Below are 15,826 nucleotides of genomic sequence, written 5' to 3'. Positions count from 1 at the left end.
TATGTTTTATAACCTGCAGCAATTTCAAACGTGTTTTTACCAAAATCTTTATCTAATGTGCGTTAATGTATTTATGTAGCCTATATTATGTAAGTTAAGGGTGACTAAATATGACCGAAGTTCATTTTTCATGTATTCGATGTTGGAATAGTAAAATGTTTATTTTGTGCTTTGCAGTAGTGGAGTGGAGTTGTGATGGCCGCCGTGGTGCAGAAGAATGGCATGAAACCACATGTGAACGGCGGCCTGGCCCACCCGCACCCACACACAACCCACCACACACACGACCACCGGGTGGGTGTGGGGGTAGGAGTGAGTGACGCTTACCCTCTACGCGGCGGCAGCGGCTGTGACGTCATCAACAGTGATGTGTTCATCAAACAGGAAGTGAAACAAGAGGACGAAGACTGTGACAGAGTGGCGGGCGACGATGAACCCGAAATAGATATAGTCATAAACAATGTGGTGTGTAGCTTTAGTGTTCGATGTCATCTCAATTTGCGTCAGATTGCGTTGAATGGCGTCAACGTCGAGTATCGCCGCGAGAACGGGGTAAGTGCTCTGATTATTATATTTCTTTGTAGTAATTAAGGTGATTTGATTATTGTTTTGCTATGCTCACTCTAATTAGTACCTTTCTTCATAGTAATAAAGGTGATTTGACGGTTGTATTGAATTGCTTACAACCACTTGTTTATTGAAAAATTGATAAACTTGATTAGGTGTCTACACAATCAACTATCCCTAATAAACGCTGAGATGTAGTGAAGTGTAGTGTTGTGATGATTTCAAATCGTTTTATTCCAATCGATTTCCTGTTGTATTCTAGTATTGTCTATGGGCATTCACATCATCGATTGATTAACCCGATGAATAATAGTTACGTAATCGGTGACAGTTTATTGATGACTAGTGGTCTTGGACCTCATCAATGAGTGACCAATCCTATGATCGTATCAAATAACTTCAACCACTAGCAGCAACCCTTCCTGATAGGAAATCTGAGAGCACGGCACTTATATTATCTAATAATTGTGGAATGCTTGCTGAAATTTCATATTAAGGTGTGGATGAGAATGAGAATTCTCAAGATTGATCGATTATCTTCGGTGACAGATGAGCTATAAAAACAGTTTTTCATGCTAGCTTTCTTTGATTAGGATGATGCATACATTACTATCAAAATCATAGATCTTCTACTTATCAAGATACAAATATAACTTAATTCTACAATCTAACAATTCTACATACTAGAGACCCTCTGGGTTGAAGAACTCGCTCATGAACTGTTGTATTGTTCTCTTTTTGCAACTTGTAATTATACAGAGTTTGTGAGAATTATTATGAAAACAGCAAACTATATATCTTTACAAGCATAATAGTACAGTAGTAGGTTTAATGGGAATCCTATTCCAATTTAAAAAAAAACTTTCTGCCGCTTCAAGATTTTCCTGCTGCTTCATTTTGAATCTAACCCCATTTTTTCAAATGGGAAGGTGGTCATGTGATACATGATTCCGATACAGAATTTCAAAGGAAAGTTGATGCCGAAACCAGCACACATCGATATCACAAACCGTTTCAATTATCTCAACATTTGAAGGTACTAATAAATTATACAAAAATGAAATGAATGATAATGTTACCTATACAGTGAATATTCAAGAGTTAGTGAACACTAAAGCTACGTTTACACCAAAGTTATTAACAAAATTCTTATTTTTCCGTCCTTATAGATTCTATAAGATTAAATATATATATAAAAATTAAAACAGGAGACACGATATAAATAGATTGAAAACACTTAAAAACTTACATTAGAAATGGGGGGGAAATTTTCGGAGACTGAGTCTCCTTCCTCAACCGACCAGGTGGTCACACGACCGTTGGATTCAAAACTGCAGTCTGTGCTCGGTTGAGAAAGGAGACTCAGTCTCCGAAAATTTCCCCCATTTATAATGTAAGTTTTTAAGTGTTTTCAATCTATTTATATCGTGTATCCTGTTTTAATTTATATATATATATATAGTTTGTCCATGTTCTCGTGTCTCCTGTTTTAATTTATATTACAAACTTTAAAGTGTCTTCTGTTATTTATATATATATATATATATATATATATATATATATATATATATATATATCGTATGAGATAGAGCACATCACATCACAAAGTAAAAGTCACACAGTTAAATTCAGTGCGCCAAGCCATTGGATGAAATTTGATGTTGCTTGATGCACCTTGTCAAGGTTTCCATTAAATTTAAAAATTGGGCATTCTAACATTAAATGATTGATTGTCTGTGTCTCAGCGCCACACTCACATACAGCAGAGTCAGCAAAGCCCCATTTATACATCAGACCTCCACATCTTCCATGGCTAGTGCGCATTCGGTTCAACCGAGTCCATGTTCTTCGTGGCAGTTCAAATCCTGCTGGTCTTATGGTTGGGTCCAAGTTCCAGGCACTGTCATTCTCAGCAAAATTATGCCAATGTTCTCTCCAGGATAAGTCAAAGTTGGAGTCCACGGAATTATATGGAGCATTCCTGAATTTAAGCCGCTGTCTTGGTATATTTTTAAGGTTTTCATGGATGGGTAGTGTTTAATTTTTATTTATTTCAGCAAACAAGCTTTTAAGAGCTTTATGACGTCTCAGTTGTGGTGGTGGAATATTACTCAATACAGGGAGCCACTCTGTAGGAGTTGACTTGACAGTGCCTAAGATCATCCTCATAGTTGAGTTGAAAGCTGTATCTATCTGCTTGGTGTGAGCACTGTTCATCCAAACTGGAGCACAGTATTCTGCATCTGAATATACCAGGGCCAAATCAGCTGTTCTCATTGTGTCTGCTGAGGCTCCCCAAGATGAGCCAACAAGTTTTTGATAAGATTCTTATAAGATTGAATGGAACTTGACAACACATATGTTCATCATGTGTGTGATAAGTTATGTTCAATCTTATAGAATAAGGATGGAGAAATAAACATTTTGTTAATAACTTTGGTGTAAACGCAGCTTAATAGTAGGCCTAGCTAGCTCCTACTCACACTTTAACACTATGAACAAGAAAGTTTGTCATAGCAACTGCTATCACATGCAGTATTATGCACGTGTATGCTACAGACAGGCAGACAGACGTTAACGGAAGCAAGTTAATTGACCGAGCGAAGTGAGGTCCAAGATTCAACTCGACGGTTTTGCATTTCTCTTTATTTTATGTTTATATGTTTTTATGTTTAAATTTATGTTCCGCATTTACGGCGAAACACAGCAATAGATTTTCATGAAATTTGACAGGTATGTTACTTTTTGAATTTTGCGTCGACAAATACATAAGGTTTTTTTGGAAATTTTGCATTTCAAGGATAGTACAAAAGGAAAAGGAGTCTCTTTCGAACGCCAATATTACCGTAAAAATCAGACTATAGAATTATTCATTATAAATCAGCTGTCGAGTGGATTATTAATTGCTTGCAATTCAATTTCTCAATGTAACTTAGTGAAAAAAGCAGCTGTTTTGTGGACTATTAATTGCATGCAGTGAGGCATGCAATTGATTACTTAAAGTGGCATAGTAGTTTCTCCCGACTTTTCTCTGCTTTCAACTCGGTAAGCTTTTGATGATAGTAGCATAGCTGATCACATCAAATTATTAGCATTGTCGATACAACAACCAGCCATTAGTTGCTCTCACACCGATATCTCGTCGATACGACAGGACAGGACAGAATTTAATCTGATGGACAGTATTAGAGGAGACTGGTTTATAACTGCGCGAGGTCTACTGTTCACAGAACTACTATCATGGAACTTATAAATTAATGCTGTGTATTATTCAGCTGAAATCATGTGTCGGCTCATAAGTCTGTGTGTCTGACAGACTTAAAAGAAGCATAAGCTTCTTTAAATGAGCGGAAAAATTACAGAAATAGCATGCAAATAAAATTCCAGCTGACTGATGAATGATAAATCATATCAATTTTTTTCTTATGCACTTTCAATGTTATTTTTTATCCTGAAAAAGGACGAAGGAGTGAGTCAATTTTGTTGTCCAACGAACTTGACCTGTAAAAAAGTTCGAAGAATTCGTGTCAAAAATTTGAAGGTGATAAATCAATTCTCTTTAAAGTTCTTGTTGAACATACAGACAGAAAACTACTTCGGGCTCTAGTAAGTGAAAAGTGAGAACTTGGCTTACGCTCGTTCAATAACTACGACAAATAGGATATTAGATGATGAAGGTGAAACGTTGAACTCCTTAACAATAATGTCTCCTTAAGTGTCTCCTGGACACTAACAACAATGTGATCCATTAGACACTTACATCATTTTATATTCACGACCAGTATGTAACCATGTTTCGCAACATAACTCCTTTGTTGTATCAGCAATTTTACTCAAAACGTATTTATAAAGTTCATGTTACTAAATACTATTATAAGCCTAATGCATTTTACTGCGTTATCAAGTTAATCTATTTTTTCATTTAAATAATTATTTTATCTCAATTCTCATAAACAGTAAGTTAGGCCGCTCTTTGTACTCGGCAAGGGGTTTCACCCCTTGCACCCCCTTTGGGTGGCATGCGCGCTCTGGCTGGAGGGGTGGCGTCTTACATCCTTCATTATTTCCCATTTCCTCGATTTTTATCTTTCTAGTTCTTCATTGTTTTAACTTTTCTGTGTCCTGTTGTCACGTGGTCTTTGGAATGATTGTTTAAAAGGCTTGAATCCGCTAAAAATTATGAAATATTGAATATTGTGAAAAATCCAGAAGGAAATTATTCTGGTCAATGGCGCTTAAAGGCTAGAGTCGCATAAATTAAATGTTTGAGGAAAGCTAACAGCCAATTATGGAGTTTATAATCATTTCAGTTTTCATGGATTCCGAACCACAAAATAACTTATTAAATTGGGAATCTTGGCTACAAACTTACAATTTTGTGTGTAGAAAAATTGATTAGCCGAAGGCTAGAAGAAGGAGAATATCAATTGAGTTGAAGCGAATTTGTACTGAAGGTGCAATTCCCTAGCGTCGACACAAAAACTTTGACTCTCGTCGGCGAGAGTCGTTTAGTTAGTCACCGCGGCTAACCCTATAAATTCATTAGATTGGATTTTCATGTTGTATGAACGTTATGGCGGCAGATGAACTGGAAATTTTGACTACTATATTGCTTTTACTATTCATATCTACTGAATTTATAGGCTATGTGCTCCAGCCACTCCAGCCGCGCGTCTCGAGTCGTCCCTAAGAAATTGCTCCTAAAGGCTGTTCTGATACTAAAAAATTGTACTAGTTCTAGAATGCACCACAGAGAAAGAAATACTTTTACTCTGTGAATGCACTTTAGTGACCGAAGAGTTATTCAAGTAATCAAGTTTTACTTGATCAAGCAAAGTAGATGCCTGCTTCCAATAGGCGTTCAGGTTACAGGTTCAAGTAAATATCCACTAGGTTCAACTTACTTGTTTTTGATCATCGAAAACCAGTCCTGACTTTTCCTTTGTCAACGCCTCATATTTAGGGTTCAAGTACTGCTTGAACAAGCCTTTACCTAAGGAAAATTCATTCAAGTATACTTGGCCAAGTAAACTTGATGGAAGTAATTTGACCAATGTGATGGCCCTTATCAATATGTGATCAGAACTATTGTGATATTCACGTTCTCACAAGAAGCCAGCATCTGATTAATATCGATTCAACTACATTCTTTTCCAACACGGCATCGTCGCCAAATTGCCAGCCATCTTTGTAGGCTATGTCTATGTACAAATATAATTACCACAATATTCAATCTCAATTATGAAAATTCATTATCAAAATAACCATGAAACGATAAAATTTCTTCGATTAATGAAATGAATTAACAAGAATCCACAATAGGCTGATAATTAATATTAGATCAGATATATTGGGATGACTTGAATCATAGCTATCTACTATATTATAGAAGGCGGTAGAAAGGAAACTTGTCAAGTGCGTACACCTTTGAGCTTACTAACTTTAAAATGTGAATCTCACTTCAACTAAGTTGACTAGATACGCTGATTTTTAAGGTATTGCGTATTTCTTTGTAGGGAATTTGAAAGCAATACATGCTGGCTAAAACACGACAGTTATAGTTAGAAATATTTGAAAATAGTTTTCATGCAGCAAACTTCATTTTTCTAGTTTCTATATAATAGTAATATCATGAATAGGATTATGAACAGGAATAGAAACTTGGAAAAGGAAAAAAACGTTATTGATTTTGATGAGGTAGGGTGGACCCTTCTCTAGATGAACATAGAAATATTTTGAAAACAGTGGTTGGTCCTTCAAAAAAGTGACAAACCGTAATTACGGCTGTTGTAATTATTGTGCTAGTGGATGCTTATTATTAATGCAAGGCGTTCTTATTCATTGCCACGAAATGGTGACGATTCATCTCAAACAAAACAATCGAATCGATTGGACTGTAATTATGAATGGGATCGATATCATCTATTAATATTCCTAAAATTCTTGATTGTGATATTTGCTCATGTTTTTCATTCTTCTTGTTTTGGAAGGTGGAGATAAAATTCTTGAAGCATGAACTAATCTCATTTGAGTTTATTCATGATCTGATTTGTTTATCATAGTTGATCGTGTATTTGGAACGATTCTTGTTTTGTGCACTAAAATGATTGATAGACTGAACGATTTTCAACCTTTTGATGTGATTTGCACTAAATTATTTTCAACTTATCCATTGTTTCTCAGTAGGTCATCACTGGTTTTGAAATCGTTAGGGTATATTATGTGCTGTTAATTCTACAATTATTATTTAAAGTAAGCAATAATTTTTCAGACTTTCCTCCCAAAATTCTCCTCTTAAATTCAAATAATTCTAAATCTTTATGGACTTTAGATAAGTGTGAAACAAATGGTCAACATATCGTAAGGAGAATTGATTGACATATTGCAGACAAAAATCCAGCGCTGCAAGCTTATCACTAAATATTTCCCCACAACTCAGTTATTGTAGTAACATGGGGATCATCATTAATTTTATGTAGTCAATAGGGTCGGAATGTTGCGTATAGCCTACTACAAAAAAGCATACGAACTCTACTACTTTAACACTAAATTGAGCATTGCAAGCCACGTTTCGTACAGAAATGACATGTATATAAACATTCAAGATGTCCGTTTTTTGGTATTTTATTTCTAGAACATTCAAATTATCTCTCATTTGGATACAGTGTGATAAAAGATAGCTACTTAATACCAGTTCGTGAGACATATTAGCGCTTGAACTGAAGTCTCTTCATAACTGCAAGTGTGTACTAAATTCAGTTCAGTATTGAGCAACCGAAAATGTCGACTTGATTGAATGTAAAACTATCCTTGCTAATGAGTGCTGACTTGTGACAATTACTCGGTCATTCTACAAAACCATGAAAGCTCTCTGTTTTGTCGGCATTAGTAGTTGTAAAATTAGTTACTTATCAGACAGACCACTGCTGTCCAACGGCATTCGAACTGGATGAATAAGCATTTCTCAACTTTCTAGTGGACTGATAATATCGATAAGCTTTATCTGCAACATCATTACTTGTTCTATTTATTGTGACTTGTGTGGATTGAAGTTCAAAGGACTGGAAATATTGCAGCGATAAATTGTTTGTATAGGCTGATTCATCACTGGCTGATTCTATAAGTCATTGACTCTATTCTATGAATTCCTTTCCAATTTTGCATGGAAAATATTTTCAGAAAAATTTATGATATGGTTGATATTGAAGTTTTAGTCACCAGACAAACAGTGAATGAGTGGCGTTGTTTCGTTGATGAGACAGATGAGAGTGCAGTGATCGCAGATTTGAACCATACTCTAGACTCAATTATGCCATGGGTACATTTTATACAAAGTTACTAGACAGTCTACTAACTTTGCATTTTATATACAGATACTCTACTACACTAAAGGAAAGAAATGGCTTATACACGCACAGAATAGGAAATTCACGAATGACGCACCATCATGTCTGAACTACTGGACTGATTAACTTGAAATTTTGCATTAATATTCTTAATTTACCGAGGATGGTTATAGGCTATTTTAAATTCAAGATTTCAATAGGTCAAGCTTTTAATGAGACCCTTGCGGAGCATGGTTGTTTGTAATAAAATCGTTTCTTCAAAAAAGGATCGGAATCTACTCAAATTTGGTATTTTAAGTATTTGTGATTTAAATTCAGAAATTTGTATCCTGTAAGGCCAGCCGGAAAGTAGACCCACGTTAATCCACGAAAAGCAACCCACGCCGTGGGATGTTTTGTAAATCATTGCTATAGAAATATTCATAATCAATCAGCTGACAAGTGCTATTATTCATTGCATGTATTATACAGATGTCTAGGGAAGCCTAGCACTGGTTTACAAAACATCCCACGGCGTGGGTTGCTTTTCGTGGATTAACGTGGGTCTACTTTGCGGTGGGCCTAATTGCTCATATGGGAATCGTTAATCGTTGTGTGGGGTGATTTTTGAATTTAAATCCCAGCTGTTTCTTGTTTGTGCAGGCAGTTGAAGTTGCTAGTAGATGTGAATAGCCTATGCTGATTGAAAGAACGTTGAAGAATAATGTTGTTACGTGTCTGTCTGGAGTCTGGTGTCATATGTGAAGCTTCATGAATGAGCATAGATAAAAATACAGTAGGAAAATTCTTCAGCTATTCTACAACAAAATTGCCTCTTTTCAACCAGATCATTAATATTTCTATCACTCCTTATCTCCAGCGATTGCATAGTTTCCTTGTTATTGGCCTCTGAGTCAACTCAAAGCCTTTGTATCTATTTACATCAGTCAATGACCGAAAACTTCATAGCTGAAATGAGTTAACTGCAAGAAACCAACAAAACTCAGCAAGTGTTATGATTTGTTGCATTGATAAGATGATAACATAGCCGTCATATTATTATTATTATGCCATTTATAATATCACCATGAATGATTAATTCAATTAGGGTCGATGAACAATTCTTTAGAACAAAAACAACGATGTTGTCAACAGCGATGACAATAGTAGTGTACTACTATTGCCTTTGAACAGTTGTCGTCTGTAGGAAGGATATATTCCAATTTAGAACTAATATTACTGTGTCATTCAATTTGGGAAATTCCTTATCATACCAGATAGCAGCTATTATCACATCAATCCAAATGAATAAACACGAGCCTATTACTGTAAATGCAGTCACTTATTAACTGTAGTTAGTCATATTTATTGTTACTAATGTAAGTTAATACTTATTCTATCCATACTATCACATTGATAAGTTTTCCCTTTCATTTTACTTGAACATTTTATAGAGCAACAAATTTTTAGAATTATTACAATAAAAATATGTTATTATTTCATTAATATCTTTTATCATTCAATGTAAATTTGTTTTATCCTCGTTGATGCTATTCATCTAATGGCTATTCAGAGTATGAGTAATATTTTCTCATTGTTGAAACGTTTTAGTTTTTTTATAATTTTAAACTATATCCATTTTGGCTAACGCCTTCTCTCCTTAATGCAAATTTATTGTTATTTAATTTTTAAGAAATTTCTATTATTGTTGTGAAGTAATTTCATATTGGGGTTATTGTGTATTCAACTACTATTGTTGAATACATTACTGAATTGATTGTGAACCTTGGTAAGCATGTAGGCGTGGTAACAATTGATTCATTCGTGGAGTTTACTAATTGAAACTTGGAAGATCCATAATCTAATATCTAAAATATAATAAAGGAAAGAATCGTCTTATACACGTACGGGATAGGAAATTCACGAATGACGCACCATCATGTCTGAACTACTGGACTGATTAACTTGAAATTTTGCATTTATATTCTTAATTTACCGAGGATGGTTATAGGCTATTTTAAATTCAAGATTTCAATAGGTCAAGCTTTTAATGAGACCCTTGCGGAGCATGGTTGTTTGTAATAAAATCGTTTCTTCAAAAAAGGATCGGAATCTACTCAAATTTGGTATTTTAAGTATTTGTGATTTAAATTCAGAAATTTGTATCCTGTAAGGCCCGCCGGAAAGTAGACCCACGTTAATCCACAAAAAGCAACCCACGCCGTGGGATGTTTTGTAAATCATTGCTATAGAAATATTCATAATCAATCAGCTGACAAGTGCTATTATTCATTGCATGTATTATACAGATGTCTAGGGAAGCCTAGCACTGGTTTACAAAACATCCCACGGCGTGGGTTGCTTTTCGTGGATTAACGTGGGTCTACTTTGCGGTGGGCCTAATTGCTCATATGGGAATCGTTAATCGTTGTGTGGGGTGATTTTTGAATTTAAATCCCAGCTGTTTCTTGTTTGTGCAGGCAGTTGAAGTTGCTAGTAGATGTGAATAGCCTATGCTGATTGAAAGAACGTTGAAGAATATGTTGTTACGTGTCTGTCTGGAGTCTGGTGTCATATGTGAAGCTTCATGAATAAGCATAGATAAAATACAGTAGGAAAATTCTTCAGCTATTCTACAACAAAATTGCCTCTTTTCAACCAGATCATTAATATTTCTATCACTCCTTATCTCCAGCGATTGCATAGTTTCCTTGTTATTGGCCTCTGAGTCAACTCAAAGCCTTTGTATCTATTTACATCAGTCAATGACCGAAAACTTCATAGCTGAAATGAGTTAACTGCAAGAAACCAACAAAACTCAGCAAGTGTTATGATTTGTTGCATTGATAAGATGATAACATAGCCGTCATATTATTATTATTATGCCATTTCTAATATCACCATGAATGATTAATTCAATTAGGGTCGATGAACAATTCTTTAGAACAAAAACAACGATGTTGTCAACAGCGATGACAATAGTAGTGTACTACTATTGCCTTTGAACAGTTGTCGTCTGTAGGAAGGATATATTCCAATTTAGAACTAATATTACTGTGTCATTCAATTTGGGAAATTCCTTATCATACCAGATAGCAGCTATTATCACATCAATCCAAATGAATAAACACGAGCCTATTACTGTAAATGCAGTCACTTATTAACTGTAGTTAGTCATATTTATTGTTACTAATGTAAGTTAATACTTATTCTATCCATACTATCACATTGATAAGTTTTCCCTTTCATTTTACTTGAACATTTTATAGAGCAACAAATTTTTAGAATTATTACAATAAAAAATATGTTATTATTTCATTAATATCTTTTATCATTCAATGTAAATTTGTTTTATCCTCGTTGATGCTATTCATCTAATGGCTATTCAGAGTATGAGTAATATTTTCTCATTGTTGAAACGTTTTAGTTTTTTTATAATTTTAAACTATATCCATTTTGGCTAACGCCTTCTCTCCTTAATGCAAATTTATTGTTATTTAATTTTTAAGAAATTTCTATTATTGTTGTGAAGTAATTTCATATTGGGGTTATTGTGTATTCAACTACTATTGTTGAATACATTACTGAATTGATTGTGAACCTTGGTAAGCATGTAGGCGTGGTAACAATTGATTCATTCGTGGAGTTTACTAATTGAAACTTGGAAGATCCATAATCTAATATCTAAAATATAATAAAGGAAAGAATCGTCTTATACACGTACGGGATAGGAAATTCACGAATGCATCATCACGTCTAGTCTAGACTGATTAACTTGAAATTTTGCAAATCGATTTTCAATTTACCGAGGATGGTTATCGGCCTACTTGAAATTCTTCAAGATTTCAGTAGGTAAATTTTTCATTTTGTCAAGTTTTAATTCGTCATGCTTCCAGTTTGCTATACTTTGCTAATTTTTCTTGAGAGTGGTCATAGATAGAAAAGAAATCTATTATTCCCTAAATTACTATTATTTTTAGAAGTCTAGTTGTTTATTCTATGTGATAAGCCTATCGCTGATGATGAACATGTGTATATGTACATGATAAACTTGCACAACATGAGTGTTTATCATGCATGCTCTACCTTTAGACTTTAAAACATGTATTTTCTGCCATTTTCCTTAACTAGTCTTATTCACTGTGATCTTATTCACCACATTCCATGACTTAATACACAATACGAATATTCTTATACAGACCTCTTTGATCAGCACTGTGGTAGGCATAGGCAGTGGACTTAATAAGTGAGTCGGGAGGTGTGAGGGGAGCGGGCATTCATTACAGTGTTGCTTGAACATGGACAGAATCGTCTGCCTTTGTAGTCTGATGGAGGGAGGGGTGGGAGGGTCATGAGTGAGGAAGCGGGAAGCAACCGCTGCTCATATGTACAATGTATATATATATATATACTACTACTACATGGCCAACGTCCGGTGCGAATTGTCCATTTCCTATGTAGCGATCATCATGTGTTGGTGGTGTGAAGTGAATATTACTCAACACATACACACTCACACACTTTACAGTTAGTGTGTTTTTGTGGGTGAGAGTCCTTGAGCAGCTTTTTTAGTGCAGTTAGGGTCTTCGCCAATCATTTTGTAAGAAACTGACATGGCATTTGCTTATTTAATTTGTATGCGAATGGTTGCCTACATCTTTGAATGTTTCAAAGGAGCAAATGCAAAATAAAATAATACTTAGTTGTTAATTATTGACAGAAAGTGGTTGATAGAACCAAACATCCGCTTGATTTATTTGAAACTTAATTCTAAGTATTAGCTTAGTTTAATTTAATTTTTTGTATATTTATGTTGACTGCTAACTTATGTATGGTCCAAACAAATGCAAATGAAAGTAATGTAATCCTTTCTCCATTGACAGACAATGTATAATGTGTTTCTACTGTCTATGTCTATGATATAACTCGATACAGTAAAAGCTGATTGCATTTCAACCGGATTTTGTTCTCTTTTATGTTTTTAAAAATGATTGAAATGGAATTGAAAAAAATTGAATTCTTGTACGCAATTTATAACTTTTACATTGTATCATGAAAGTATACGATTTTTCATACTCTGTACTTGTTGGATTTAGATGAACAACATCATCTGTCTATCCCAAAGTAGTTTTCCTGTGTTGAAAAAATGCCACTTGTTCTATCAAAATTGATTTTGTCTTGAAAGTTCGTAATTTCTTATACCATACGAAAAAAGAAACCGGTTTTTGGTCTACTGTCACATTTTCAAGAATCTTTCTATTCCCAGATAGTGTTTTTTTCACGTTGAGGATATGTCCAATCAAGTCCTAGAATAGTGCTTGGGTACTGATATAGTGTAGTGGTTAATAATGAGAGATGAATGGATCTCAATCTACAATTGTCGATAGGTCTTGAACCCGGAAAGTTACTTTGATAACACTTGATGGAGTTATCCCGGTTTCCCCAAGCTCGGTCAGAACATTTTAACATGGCCAAATAGGGGACAGTTTACAACGAGCGCACTGGAACATAATAATTTCCAATAATCACCATTGATAATTCCTGTGCACCCTGTTTGACTAACTTCAAATATCTTCAAGCAAGGTGAAACCAGCATTAGTGGTGGGAGGCTAAAATGGGGTTACCCTTCCATCTGGTGTACCGAGCGTAATGTATCTGAGTGAACAGATAAAGCTAGGCCCTTTTCTGGGCAGCCGAAAGTATACTAAATAATATCTTATAAACTGATTAACTGATCTTATATTACTGAGGCGTGTAACTACATAGCCACTCTATAAACTATACAGCAACAACATTAACTGCTAATGTACGGTACAGTAACTGACGACTGAGAAAAGTTTATCAAGAACAACTTACAATTCATGGAACATATATTGCCAAATAAACATGAATGCCTATTTTACTTGAATAACAATAAAAACCTTAATTAAATAAAATACTCGTATTGTCAAATTCCACACATTTTTATTCGGTACACGACCATGGTTTCGTGACCGCACCGGTGTGTGGAATAAAAATGTGTAGAATTTGACAACATAATGTGTGTTTTTATTCAATTATGGAACGGTTCTACAATATTGACAATGACTCAGTCGAATTTTCAATAAAAACCTTACTAACTGGAAGCTTCAACTTATGTTTCAATCAACTTCAAAATTGATAACGTTTTTATTAGTTGAGCTTTTTGTGAAGACATCTCGATCTTCAATATAAATGTTCTTAAAGCATCATATTTGTTGCTTAGAGACAACTTTGGTGAAAATGGCAAGAATAGAGTTATCTTATGGGAATTGGTACAGATATCGTATGTAGAGGAGTGAGTGACAGTGACAAGGAGATGAGATAGAGTGAGCACTGAGCAGCGATGATGAGCCGTTGAAATTGGGTCGTCGTCGTTTGACAGCAGCGCGTTTCAGACCTCCTACTGTAGTTTATTTGGCGTTCACTTACTATAGATAGATATATTCGTGTATTCGTACAAGAGGCCTTCAGTTTTAATTTGCTTACTACCGGCCCCTCTCCCCCCATGTCTGGCTGTGTCTCATCTCATCTCACTACCCACCACACGAGACAAACTGGTTCATTTCATTTGCTTCCCCTCTTTTTCAGACTTTGCTTCTTCCTATTCTCTGTCTCATGCACGTGTGGTATATTTGCTATGTGTTTGAAGCAACTAAACATGATTCCTAAGTCATCTCTAGTCTCTAGGTGTATTTTTTCATTGTAATAATGTTAATTGTACAGTACTTCTAATTAATTTATTGACAATACGATAAATTGAATTTTCATTGTCAATATACTTGGATATATTTGTGTATATTGAACACTTTGCAAAACTAATTACAGCTAGTGTATCCGTATTATATTAGGTCAATAATTATTATAAAGTTTGAACAAAAACAAGTCTAAGCTTTCCTGAGTGTGCAGGTTCTATTTCCTAAAAAAATGTATATTTTGATTTTTGTCATAAATAAGAAATACAATTAAAATTCAGTGGCACTTTCATAGGTTTTTAGCACTAGGTTGAGCAAATGAAATCCGGAGCTCCATTCCAAACGAGATAATTGAACAATTTTATGATGTTTTATTAAATTTGTTCAAATACTGTATTCATCGTATTCATGGCAAAAGTCACGATGTTTTATTACTAAATCAACAAAGCAAACGGCTTTGTGCTGCACATTGTCAGACTAGTGTTCTTACTTTATTATTATTATTCACACTTCACAGCAGGAAATAGAATTCAAGAATGCATGTTCATCAAGAAGTATTTCAATCATATATTCTAGTATTTCATACAAACAATTCCAGTTTAGTTCTACAAACTTACTATCACGTTCAAGAATAATCACAATCTCCAGGAATAAAAATTAGACAAAAACTGACTGGAATAAGTCGAAGTCTGCATAAGTTCTAACGAAATATTTTATTGTATTTTTGTATGTTATACAAGGAAAAGAAAAACATCTTCTAGCAAAATGAAAAGTCATATTTATTTATTGATATGGCTGCGATATTTAGAAATGAATAATTTATTGATCATTCGAATTTTATTGATTGTTTATTATTGTTGTTATTTGTGGGTGGATGGTGTCATTGATACTGGACAATTTTCTTTCAATGATGGCCTTCCAATAAACGGTCATTCATTATTGTTTATTTGAATTTGCTACTGCCACCTATTCAATAATTCATCCCATTTAGATGTTCTATTGATTGTTATCCGGTGGTCGAGTGGTGGTGACTACAAACTGCCCAATATGTATTGATAATAATTATAATATAGCAATATAAAATTATCCATGTATTTAATATTCGAAAGGTTACTCGTTCAGTAACCAGGTACCGAAAAAAGGCCGTTTTGGGAATGAATCAGAACTAGCTTCTCATGCAACGATTCTAGAGAATAAGAAAACTTGAATACAAAAAGTTGA

General features: G+C 34.6%; 1 protein-coding gene across 1 annotated transcript in view; it reads left to right on the top strand.

Moving 5' to 3' along the window:
• LOC111052174 (TATA box-binding protein-like 1) overlaps positions 1-15,826 on the top strand; it is a 33,612-nt gene that overhangs the window by 2,998 nt on the left and 14,788 nt on the right. The window contains exon 2 of the mRNA XM_039424111.1: positions 178-552. Within this exon, the coding sequence (XP_039280045.1) occupies positions 196-552 (357 nt within the window). The 5' untranslated portion in view covers positions 178-195. The remainder of the gene's footprint in view (positions 1-177; positions 553-15,826) is intronic.

Source organism: Nilaparvata lugens, chromosome 3 (genome assembly GCF_014356525.2).
Source record: "Nilaparvata lugens isolate BPH chromosome 3, ASM1435652v1, whole genome shotgun sequence".
Lineage (NCBI taxonomy): Eukaryota > Metazoa > Arthropoda > Insecta > Hemiptera > Delphacidae > Nilaparvata > Nilaparvata lugens.
Note: the sequence above shows the minus strand (reverse complement) of the source record. Positions and strands in the feature narration are given on the sequence as shown.